The 12,129-nt window shown below is 41.5% G+C and overlaps 1 protein-coding gene across 1 annotated transcript in view; it reads right to left on the minus strand.

Moving 5' to 3' along the window:
* Window positions 1-12,129, minus strand: part of LPCAT2 (lysophosphatidylcholine acyltransferase 2) — a 51,667-nt gene that overhangs the window by 27,912 nt on the left and 11,626 nt on the right. The window contains exons 2-7 of the mRNA XM_069738596.1: window positions 6,712-6,833; window positions 4,852-4,991; window positions 4,102-4,319; window positions 3,726-3,838; window positions 918-978; window positions 208-266 (exon numbers count right to left, since the gene is read on the minus strand). Coding sequence (XP_069594697.1) covers window positions 208-266; window positions 918-978; window positions 3,726-3,838; window positions 4,102-4,319; window positions 4,852-4,991; window positions 6,712-6,825 — 705 coding nt within the window. The 5' untranslated portion in view covers window positions 6,826-6,833. The remainder of the gene's footprint in view (window positions 1-207; window positions 267-917; window positions 979-3,725; window positions 3,839-4,101; window positions 4,320-4,851; window positions 4,992-6,711; window positions 6,834-12,129) is intronic.

The raw sequence follows: 12,129 nt of genomic DNA on the forward strand, positions 1-12,129 counted from the left end.
ATTCGTCACGGATCAATTTGCCCAACGATACGCAATACCTTTCCAGCCAAATGGGAGAGACTCAATGTGAAACTTTGTTCAAATCTTCAGAATTATTAAAACGGCTTTTCTGGGCTCTTAGAACTTACTGCCGATAAATAATTTTGGAAAATTCACTGGATTTATAATATCAATATGACTTTTCAGACAAAATCCTTCACTTCTTACCAGAGTATTGGGATATCGAAGAATAATGGGCTGAACAGCCACCTTGGGAAGAAACGCACCTGAAAACACAAATGTATGGCACAAAATTATAACCCAGAGCTTGTCTTTTGCAATATCTTGTATTATTAACCTGATAAAGATTTTCGTCTATAATTTCTATAACAGTAACTTGAAATAAAAATAATAAAAAGGTATATAAATACGTAATACGAGAATAAGGCTATGATGCGTATTGTAAAAGTCTAGTCGGGTTTTCCACAATGGACATTTAATACCTATCCACAGAATAGGTGATGACTGTCAGAATTCTGAGAACCTCAATGTTGAGGCTTCAATGGACCACTAGAACGGGGGTCCTCAACACCTGTTTTTCCTACCTGCACAATCATAATGAGGGGGATTTTCAACTGAACAGTGTTGCCCTAATATAGGTCTACTGAGCTGAGCAAATCGGCCAGGGGCTGTAGTCAACTGTCTCGGTCAGTCCCATAGACTTTAGTTGGAACATCATCAAGTGTCTCCATTCAGAGGCACGGCATCATGAATGATGAAGTAGCTGGGAATTCCCGTTCTTGAGATCAGTGCAGATTCCAACATTTATAACCAATCCAATGGGCAGATTATAAAATGTGCATTGGGGGGAAACTCCCTTTAGCCGTACTAATAAAGAAAAAATAACAAGTAATAAAAAAAAAGTATCAGTATCCTACCTGGTTTAAAAGAAATCAAACAAGAACGATTTGTACAAGTTCCTTCGGGAAACAGTAAGACCTATTAAGTAAAAGAAATTTTAGGAACATAAAACCGTGAGTGTACATTGTTATTGCAAGTCAAAGCATAATTACCACGAATAACACTGAAAAAAAAAAAATGGTGAATTCTTCTCCATATTGAAGCATTAAAATATGTCTTGGGTTACATGGTTATATTTTGGGCATATCAACAGGGTACGCCATACACGACGTATGATGGATGCAATTCCCAACTACAGGTGCCACTATATGTTGCTCAGTCGGTCAGACGTCTCTGCTCAAAAATGCAGCCTTGGTACAAGCCACTCTGTCTGACAGACTCCCCTGTTGTGGATTCTGTTTTTGGGCTCCCTCTGGTGGTTACAGATGGTACTGGGTGACTTGTGTTTTCTGCGGTCTCTGGTGTCCACCTGTTCTATCAAGATATGGGAGTTTCCTATTTAACCTGACTTTGTCATTTCCTCGCCGGCTATCAATGTAATCAGTGTGTCTTGTTACCTCTGCTTCCCGCTTCTGTAATCTTCAGGACAAGCTAAGTTTTTGATTTTCCTGTTCCACGTTTTGCTTGATTTTTGTCTTAGTCCAGCTTGCAGATATGTGATTCCTTTTTGCTGGTTGCTCTAGTGGGCTGATATTACTCCTCATGTTCCATGAGTTGGCACATGAGTTCAAGTAATTTCAGGATGGTTTTTTGTAGGGTTTTTCGCTGACCGCGCAGTTCACTTTTGTATCCTCTTCTATCTAGCTTTAGCGGGCCTCATTTTGCTGAATCTGTTTTCATAACTACGTATGTGCTTTCCTCTCATTTCACCGTCATTACATGTGGGGGGCTGCTATTTCTGTGGGGTGTTTCTCTGGAGGCAAGAGAGGTCTGTGTTTCTTCTAATAGGGGAAGTTAGTCCTTCGGCTGGCGCGAGACGTCTAGGAATCATCGTAGGCACGTTCCCCGGCTACAGCTAGTTGTGTGTTAGGTTCAGGATCGCGGTCAGCTCAGTTTCCATCACCCTAGAGCTTGTTTTGTTTTTTGTGCTTGTCCTTTTGTGATCCCCTGCCATTGGCATCATGACACTCCCCCGGAAGAAAGCTCGCACGCCGAAACGCGCCGCAGGTTTGAGGTAAATATACTGCACAAGTGGTTTTAATTTCCCTAATGTTTTTCTCTGTGTTGTTGCTGGATGCTCTTTACCAGCTTAGTGTATTTAGTTCTATTTTATATGAACTCACTATGCACACGTGTTATTACTTATTAGGGACATCAGTACTATTATATGCATGTTTGCAGCCTCCGACCTGTGGCCCCAGTGTAATTGTCATTCATTAGAGTATCCCATAGATTGTCAGGAATTAATTTTATATGTGGTTTGTTCAATAAAATTATTTTGTTTGATTTTGATCCCGTTCGTGCAATTTTTTCTATGTAGGGTTTATCAGATTCCAGAGTAACCCTGGGCTTAAACTTTTAACCCCTGTACAGGGATCTGATCTTATACATGGGCGGCACGCGGCCAATCAGAAGCCGCGACGTCATTCTCATTCACAAAACTGCTAATTCTAGGAATTGAGGACCTGCGAATGACGTCGCGGCCTCTGATTGGTCGCGTGCCGGTCACATGGGCGGCACGCGACCAATCAGAAGCCGGGACGTCATTCACAGGTCCGAAAGGCGTGCTTTTTAAACAAAGAAGCCTCCCGGTTAGCAGCGTGAAGTCCAGGGGCCGCCGGAGAGGTGAGCATATCAATATTTTTTATTTTAATTCTTTATTTTACACATCCCTATGGATCCCAGGGCCTGAAGGAGAGTTTTCTCTCCTTCAGACCCTGGGAAACATGAGAATACCTTCCGATACTTGATGTCCCATTGACTTGTATTGGTATCGGATATCGGTATCGGCGATATCCGATATTTTTCGGGTGTCGGCCGATACTATCCGATACCGATACTTTCAAGTATCGGACGGTATCGCTCAACACTAATCAGAATGCAAGCTGGTGGTCAAAATACAAATCGAGTTCAGAAAGTTGAATAAATGAGGAGACACAACAGGAGAAAAGACTAGGGCTACAGACCAGGTAAGAAGAACTATTGACTGGCAGTGGAAGTCAGAGGCTCAAGGCTCAGGGGTGTGGGGTTTAAATAGCACAAAGGCCCACCCAGGGTTCTCAAACAGCAGTGATCAAAACCAAACAATTAACCCCATAGCTCCCTAATCTAGAGGCACCAAAAGGAATAAAACAGGACTACGGCAGTCTAACGAGGACCGCAACAAAGGCGCGGCACCACACAAAAGCTAAAGCTGAAACAAATGGGATAGGAACTCGCACAGATGTTACATAGGTCATCTCATGGGAATACCACTTTGAGCAAAAGACACTTCAATTGAAAAAAAAGAGTAAAAAATTGAGACAAAGATTTGTATTATGCGTTTCTCACAATTGATTCAAAACGCATGTAACCTACGGGGTGTATAACACCGTTTTATCATACATTAGTGACCTCTGCAGTATCATTGCATAAGGCAGTGTTCCCCAACTCCGGTCCTCGAGAGCCACCAACAGGTCATGTTTTCAGGATTTCCTTAGAATTGCCCAGGTGATGGAATTATTGCCTGTGCAGATGATGCAATTATCACCTGTGCAAAACTAAGGAAATCCTGAAAACATGACCTGTTGGTGGCTCTTGAGGACCGGAGTTGGGGGAACACTGGCATAAGGCATGATATTGATGTGCTAACGGTCTAACTGAAAACCAAGAGTAAAATGTCAAACCTGGGGCCATTTGCCTCCTGAAGATGCTCTCTTGGTTATCTCGTTTATAGTGTTTCGCCGAGAATCAGGGTCAACTCGTGATACTAGTACAGGCTGAAGAGCATGGAGAATACCTACAATGTAGAAATAGTAAAATAAACAACAGCCAAGCAAAATTTAAAAAAAATAAAATAAAATAAGAAAACCTTCCATACGAACCATAAACAAAATAAATTTTCACTATATACCTTCTATGAGCCGGTACACCGCCCTGCTCAGCTCTTATTTCAGAGATTAGAGGGGTTTCAGCGCTTGGACTTCCACCCATTGTGGTATAGGTACACTTACAGTAGCATGCAAACATATATATAAGAGAATAAAGCCAAGAGCCTCTTACTGCCGAACATCGGCACGGAAATATTTTCTGCTCTGGATACTGTGGAAGGCATGCCCGATGCGATAACTGCAATACCATCAAAGAAGGAAGAATGTGGGGCAACAACAAAAATCGGGGCTTCCGAAGAACTCGCAGGTTTTCCAATGACCCGAACATGAAATCCCATAGAAAAGAAAAGCAGGCGTCCGAGGCAGCTGAGAAAATGTTTTGCGACATTTCTGAAAGAGATTTTACAAAAAAAATATTCAATTATGTCATGATATTGGCAACACATAATATGACTTAACTGTTTAAATCAGATTTTTATGCTGCATGTATGTTTTAAAATTTGGGGTCATTTTGTGTGTTATTTTTCACGATCTTTAATTAAAAGAAAAATCATGAGAAATCTTGCAATATTTACACTGCCCACTGGGGCTATTCTAGACTCACACTTTCTGGTCTTTGAGGAAATGCACATGTACATTAGCAGCAACAGACCGATTATGAAGCATCTAATGAGTGTGTGCAAAAGTCAGCTGTGACATCGACTATTGTGAATGGTGGATATCTTTACTTTATGTTGAAAGGGGGTTTTACCATTCTCGAAAGGGTGTGTCCCTAAAGAAAACTGTCAGCACTGGTTGAGTAACACACCCCATTGACAAGACCAAATGTAGCGCCCAGTTGTAGTCATGATAAACATTGCACTTTTCAATATTTAGAAGATGTAAAAGGTGATGAACATTGTCTAAGTTTGTCCAACATTACCTTCTCCATCCTGTTACTGGCTCCGCGCTGTCTTTTGGAGCGCAACAAGTGACTATCAATGCAGTTAACCAGGCCATTACCAGAACAGTCAAGAAGAGAACAATTCGGAATGGTAAAATGAGCAGGCCACATATTACCATCTGCAAGATAAGAAAAAGATTACGGTAAATCAAAAATCATTTGCTTTTAACATCAATTTTTAGAAGCGGATTTTTCAGCCAGAAAAAAAAAAAACCATATTAAATAAAAAAAAAAAAAATCTGCGTAACCATACCCTTAGTCACTGACTGCTTAATATTTTGGTAGATCCCCCTAATTAGTAATCATTCCCCTCCAGCTTTAGTGTAGGAGTTACCTGATAATCATCTTTTATTAACCTACACTCCATTCTGCCTTTTGTAACAGGGTTAAAAAAAATATCATGATGCGTGTGGCTATGGTGTAGCCGCTATGAACCCATTTCATAAAAATCACAGCCTCTGTATCATTCAAAATAAATTGTAAATGATCCACTCATTGTTAATGGCGACACAGTTTCTTCAAATCCAAGCAACCATTAAAAGGGTTTCCTCATCATCATAAAGGGATTTATAAACACCCTCATTCATTGTTTGTTACTTAGTTAACGGCCAGCAGTGGTTGAACTACTGGGCAGAGAGCACCCTTTCGTATAGCCCTTGAACGTCAGTAAATCCGGCCAGCTTCAGTGACCCTGGGGTTCTCTGATGCTGCACAGCTAAAGCTGGGATCAACATAGATCATCAGGAGCACACTGCTCCCCTGCCTCCAGATTTTCCTTTTCCTGGGGGGCCTTACGTCCGTCAGTCACAAATCTGTTGTATCACAAAACAGTAAAGTTGCATAAGTCACCCAAATAAGCTTTCTTATTGTTCAAAGGTTGCTTTCAACATGGATCATCAGGAGCACACAGCTCCCCTGCCTCCAGATTTTTCCTTTCCTGGGGGGTGATGTGCTCCTGATGATTCTCAGTCCAGACCAGTGACAAAACAATGCCAGTGGTCCAAACTGTCAATCATCAGGAGCACATCGCCCCCAGGAAAGAGAAAATCAAGAGGCAGGGGAGCTGTGTGCTCATGATGATCCATGTTGAAAACAACCTTTTAAAACAATAAGAAAGCTTATTTGGGTGACTTATACCATTTTTTTTTGTGATACAACAGATGTGACTGAGGGACATTAGGCCTCATGGAGAGGGATGAATTAGTAACCATGTCATGGCCAGAGTTTGCAGGAGAGATACACACCCAGGTGAAGAAACACCTCATGCAGGGTGTTGGGTTGTGGGTCAAGCAGGGTCATGTCACAATAATCACAATTTCAGCAGTTGTAAAAAAAAAATGAAGGGGTTGTAATTACAAAGTGGCTTAGGGTTGAGTAATTTTCAATAAAGAGTTATTCCTGGAAACATTCTTTAACTTTCATAATTCCTGTGCCAGAAGAGGCAGGAGCAATGGTAATAATTGCGGCCATTACCCAGTGCACAGCATTTTAGATAGAAAAAACTAAATAGAGTTCAAAGGACAGTTACTTTAACGATTTAGGCTTCTTAATTATGCACAAAACTTCTGGGAGAATGTCCGTTGGACAGATGACACAAAAGGTGAGTTTTTTGGCAACTCACATCAGCTCTATGTTCACAGATGCTAAGATGAAGCCTACAGAGAAAAGAACATTGGCTGCGATCCATCAAGACCGGCGATTGTCTCCTCCCTGTGTAATATCAAATGCGTCTAGTACTGATCAAAAATAATTTTATAAAAAAAAAAAATAGATTGAAGGAGTAGATATCATGAAACAGCAAGTTTCACAATAAGAAGAATTCTGAAAATATGTTCTTACGCGTATCTTGTCGATTAGAGTCAAGTTGATTTCATGGATGAAAGGGTTTGGAATCTGTGGAGGGATGAAGGATTTTTGCCTCGGCAGTAATGGTGTCCGATGTTGCAATACCATTCCGCCTGCTAAGAAAAAAATAAAAATCACAACTTAAACAGTTAAACATTTTAATGATTATTGGGAAACTATTTCAGCACTAGGGTCTCGTGCACACAAGAGTAGAAGATCTTTGAAAAAAAATAATGGAAAAAGACCAGTTCACCCAAGTTGTAGGCATGTTGATTCATAGGACCAAATGTAGAAAGGATATACAAAAGATCCAGCTTCTTAAAATTTTCTAAAATGTATTAGAAGAAAGATTTTCGATAAAGTCAACACCATCATCGGGATACATCCACACTTCAAGTGTTTGCCATGGAGAACAATTTTTTCTACGTTGAGACGTGGAGACACCAGAAAGCGGCTTCGTGATCGTGACGCGTATTGGATGTACAATCTTGATGCCTGCAGTCCCAATCGGCTTAATATGTGTAATGGACTCTTGTTCCACCATTAGGATAAACCTAAGTAATTAGTAATTTTTGCAAATTATAAGCTGCATCTTTGCTATATCCTTTGCATATAGGATCTTTACACAATCTCCTAGTTGTATCTAGCCGGAAAACGGCACTTAACGATTTCCACAGGTATACATAAAATAATTCATTATTATATTGCAGCAAAACTCATTTACAAAAAAAATAACCCATCTGTTTACCAGAAATGTTCTGCCAACTACAGACCAGTCTGTAAGCTCCTCTTCATTTCTAAACTCCTGGAACGCTTGGCGTACTCTCGTCTAATCAGCTGTCTTTATGATAACTCTCTTATCGGCTCATTATTACTATCCAGTTTCAGATCTACAGAAACTGAAGTTTCCAATGATCTAATAAATCTATTGCTCATCATTCCCTGTTGATTCTCCTGGATCACCAACTCCTCACTAGGCTCCACTCGATCAGTCTCAAGATCACTGTTCTTTCTTGGTTCTCCTCCTACATTTTTGACCACTCCTTCACTGTATTTTTGCTTTCTTTAGCTTAATCTTCCTCTCCTCCACAGTCTAGGTTCCTCAGGGTTCATTCATAGATCTCCTCCTGAGAGTGAAAATGAGAGGTGCAGAAATAATGGGACTGCAGAGCAAAGAGGGAGAAAGTACACCAAGATGTGGCAGATTTTTGCGTGGACCGCAATGCTCAGGACCGGGGCGAAACGGCAGAGAATGCCCCCACGAAAGGCAGAAATACTGGACATTGAGGACACTGTGGGACCGTATAGTACGGACCATCCCGAATGCAGGCTTAGCGACAGGCAAGGGTCAGAGACACCGATGCCCGATGCTGTAGCAGTGTGTGCCCTGGATGACAAGTTGACACATTGAAGCAAAACCTGACTGTGATTCTTTATTCTTGGAATCATCTGCAGAGGTAACTGTACCATGGCGGGAATAACCTGATGGCATAGAGGAGCAGCACCCGGGTACTTTAAAGGGACGGGGCCAGTGGCTGATACAGGGATTACTGTCGGCCATGACTACTACCTTGGCCCCTGACCCCTACACTAGCATATCCAAAATGTACCACTATGGCCTGCAGCATCTCTAGACTTGTTTCCCATCAAGCAAAGCTGAGAAATCATAGGTCAGCAATTGCAAAGAGAGCTGCAGTAGTACATTTCTCAAAAAATCATTAATAGCCTTATTGATAGCAGTTAAGGCTGTAAGTGCGGGGATTTCTGCACGTGGCGCTCATACTCCATACATTGAGATGTTTAAACATTTTATTTCTATTTTCTCCATCATTTGCATATCATTAACATATCTATGGATCAACCCAGTCAGGAGACAAGCAAAGTGCCCATGTACCCACTTTCCCAACCTAGACTAGAAGTTTCAAGTGTGGTTGTGCGAGGAGATGACATATTGCCCACCTTCCCCCTTGAAAAAACGATCATGGCGACATGAAATGTGACACAATGTGCATTGTGACTTGTTGTCACATACAAACTTCTCAGCACATGACGTGGAGTCTGCAAAGGTTAAATGTATCTCCCCTCACTCAATTCAGCTCTTAACCTCTGTTTTAAGCTATAAAGTGAGCAAAAAAAAAAAAAAAAATCACACCCCGACACATTCGGCACACCCTGGTTTCTTAACTCACTGCCACAAACACATGGGGTGATGAGTCCCTAAAATATGTTACTGTCAGACAATCAAAAGGTCACACTCACTGAAGAGCTATTGGTTCTTTTAGAACATACAAGGTAAAACTTTAAAGATTTTAAGCTTTAACCTCTTCGCGACCTTGGGTTTTTCCATTTTTGAGTTTACGTTTTTTGCCCCCCTTCTTCCTAGAGCCATAACTTTTTTATTTTTCCTTCAATATGGTCATCTAAGGGCAATCTTTTTGCGGGAAGAGTTGTACTTTTGAGCAACACCATTGGTTTTGCCATGTCGAGTACAGGGAAACAGGAAAAAAAAAAAAATTCAACGTGCTGTGAAATTGCAAAAAAAAAAAAAGTGCAATTCCACGATTGTTTTTTGTTTTGCTTTTCTACCATGTTCACTAAATGATAAAACTGACTTGCCATTATGATTCCACTGGTCACTACGAGTTCCATTTTTCATGATCTTTGGTTGGGAGAGGGTTTTGGGCGTTTTTTTTTTTTTGCGCTGAGCAGATGTTTTTACTGACACCATTTTGGTGTAGATCTCCTGATCGCCCGTTATTGCAATGTTGTGGCAACCAAAAAAACAATTCTGGAGTTAGATTTTTTTTCTCATTATGCTGTTTTCCGATCGGATTAATTGTTTTTTTATATATTGATAGATCAGATCTTTATGAACGCGGCGATACCAAATAGATGCTTTTTTTTTATTTATTTTTTTTACACTTTTTACCTGCTTTAATAGTATCCATGAAAGACTAGAATCTGCAGTCATCCAATTGCCTGTGCTACACAGAGCGGGGCTTTGGCCCTGCTCCAAGTAGCCGAAATGCTCACTTGCTATGAGTGCCGACTGCAGGGTGGTGCTCATAGCTATCCAGCAATGACAACCAAAGGGGTATCCTGCATTTAACACAATTGCGCTTCCTGCACGATCATGTTAAATGCCGCTGTCAGAGATTGACATTTAACATGTTAACAGCCGTGTGTGGATTGCAATTCCACCCGCTGCTGTTAGGGGCACATGTCAGCTGGTCAAATCAAATCAGCTGGCATGTGCCTGAAAAGCTGCGGGCTTCTTTGAGGGAAGCCACCTTAGAAGTACCTAAATGTCTAAATTAAGAATATACAGGACTTACAATAAATATATAGAAAAGGTAAAAATAAAAGTACACACAAATATGCAAAACAGTGATAAAATAAAAAGGGAGAAATAACAGAAATACCTTTAACGTTTCCATCTACAGTTATCGTCTGCTTTTCTGAGGGGCGGAGAAATGATTTATGGATCGCATCAGCCCTTAGGCTGCCCTCACATGTGTAACCCAGCTTTTTATAGTCCAGACTATAGGCTCGTATTTCCTGGATGACCTGGAATGGTCCATTTAAACGATGTCTGTGAATGGACGATGAGCCACGTTGTGACCTTCCAAATATGTGTGTCTTCATATACAGACAATGGGAAATATTCCTTCTATTACAGAGCATTCGCTAACCCGCATCTAAGCTCAGAATCCAGGAATGACACCGACCTCCAGCAAGAGTCTTTGAGCTCCATAGCACATATCCAGTCCCGACCCACCTTGGCGAGAAACTCTCTGCATTGCCATGATCGATTCCTTTCTTATGTTGAATTGAAAACTAATATTGCTGCAAAAATTAGGCTCCATCTGAGCAATTTTCCATTTTCCCCCACTATGTTGAGCCAACTCAGTGGGTTATGACCTGTGATCACTTGCGTTGCGCCCATAGAGGTATGGTTGCAGTTTATGTAGAGCCACGCAATTGCCAAACGTTCCTTTTCAATGGTGGCATAAGCAACCACACTGGGCAGGAATTTCCTGCTTAGATAGAGAATTGGGTGCTCTTCACCTTGTTGGTTCTCCTGGCTGAGGACCGCACCTAGCCCATAAGTGCTGGCATTAACCTGCGAGTGAAATCTGGGGCATGAAGAATAGGTGAACTAACCAATTCTGACTAGGGCACCAAAGGATTCCTCACATTGAGAAGTCCAAGAAATAATTTGGGAAAGCTTCTTCCTGGTCAGGTCAGCTAACGGCTTAGCCAGAGCACGGTAGTTCGGAACAAACGTCCTATAATAATTGGCCGTACCAAGGGAAGACATTACCTGCCACTGGGTTTGTGGGATAGGCCAGTCCGTGATGGCTTCTGCTTTCCCTTGTTCAGGTTTGAGCACCCCACCCTCTACATGGTGTCTGAGGTATCGTACCGCCAACATGGCTGACACTTCTCTTGCTTAACAGTCAGACCTGCTATGTTAAATCTCTTCCGCATGTCCCCCATCTCCTCAGGAATGCTGTAGACGGGTAAAACACAGGTCTCCCCATCATGATGAGTTTCCAGCCTATCAACGTGACTACGTTTTTGACTTTTTGTAAGTCCATCCAGTGTCACAACACACTTACCATCATGTAAACACTTAGATAAAGTATACGGTCCCTCCCCTGCAGCCTGTAATTTGTTTTGAAACATAGGAACCTACACCCAAACCTTCTCGTTCATTTGGGCCTGGGTCACATTCTCATGAGCCAAGTCGCTCAGTTTCTGCTTTCTCTCCCAGAGTCTCAGTACATATTCCATCACAGAAACTCCTGGAGTTTTAGGCCGAAGTCACACTAAACATATGAAAAAAATTGGTCCGAGTCTCCCTGCTGTGAGTCGCACCAGTGTAATGCAGGTGTCATGGGAGTACAATCAGATTTTTCACACCTAGCATCCGATTTACATCCGATTGCAATGCGATTCTAACATGAGCTTTTACATAGAGGAATTGCTCTATGTCATTTACACATCATTTTCAAAGGAAATATTCATCAAAACAGATTAAAAGCCGGCAATTCATGTGCCATGTACTGTAAAAACACAGCAGGAGCCGACAGGATAGAAGAGATGGATCACTGTACATACAGTAAATACATAGAATAAGTAGATATATACATGTCAGTGACAAACAATTAATACAGTGTGTAGCTTACTGTACATAGTCACATAGTTATTAAGGTTGAAGGAAGACTAAGTCCATCTAGTTGAACCCATAGCCTAACCTAACATGCCCTAACATGTTGATCCAGAGGAAGGCAAAAAAAAAAACTCATGTGGCAAAGAGTAAGCTCCACACTGGGGAAAAAAACTCCTTCCCGACTCCACATACGGCAATCAGACTAGTTCCCTGGATCAACGCCCTATCAAGGAATC

The sequence above is a fragment of the Ranitomeya imitator genome, chromosome 9 (assembly GCF_032444005.1).
Source record: "Ranitomeya imitator isolate aRanImi1 chromosome 9, aRanImi1.pri, whole genome shotgun sequence".
Taxonomy (NCBI): Eukaryota; Metazoa; Chordata; class Amphibia; order Anura; family Dendrobatidae; genus Ranitomeya; species Ranitomeya imitator.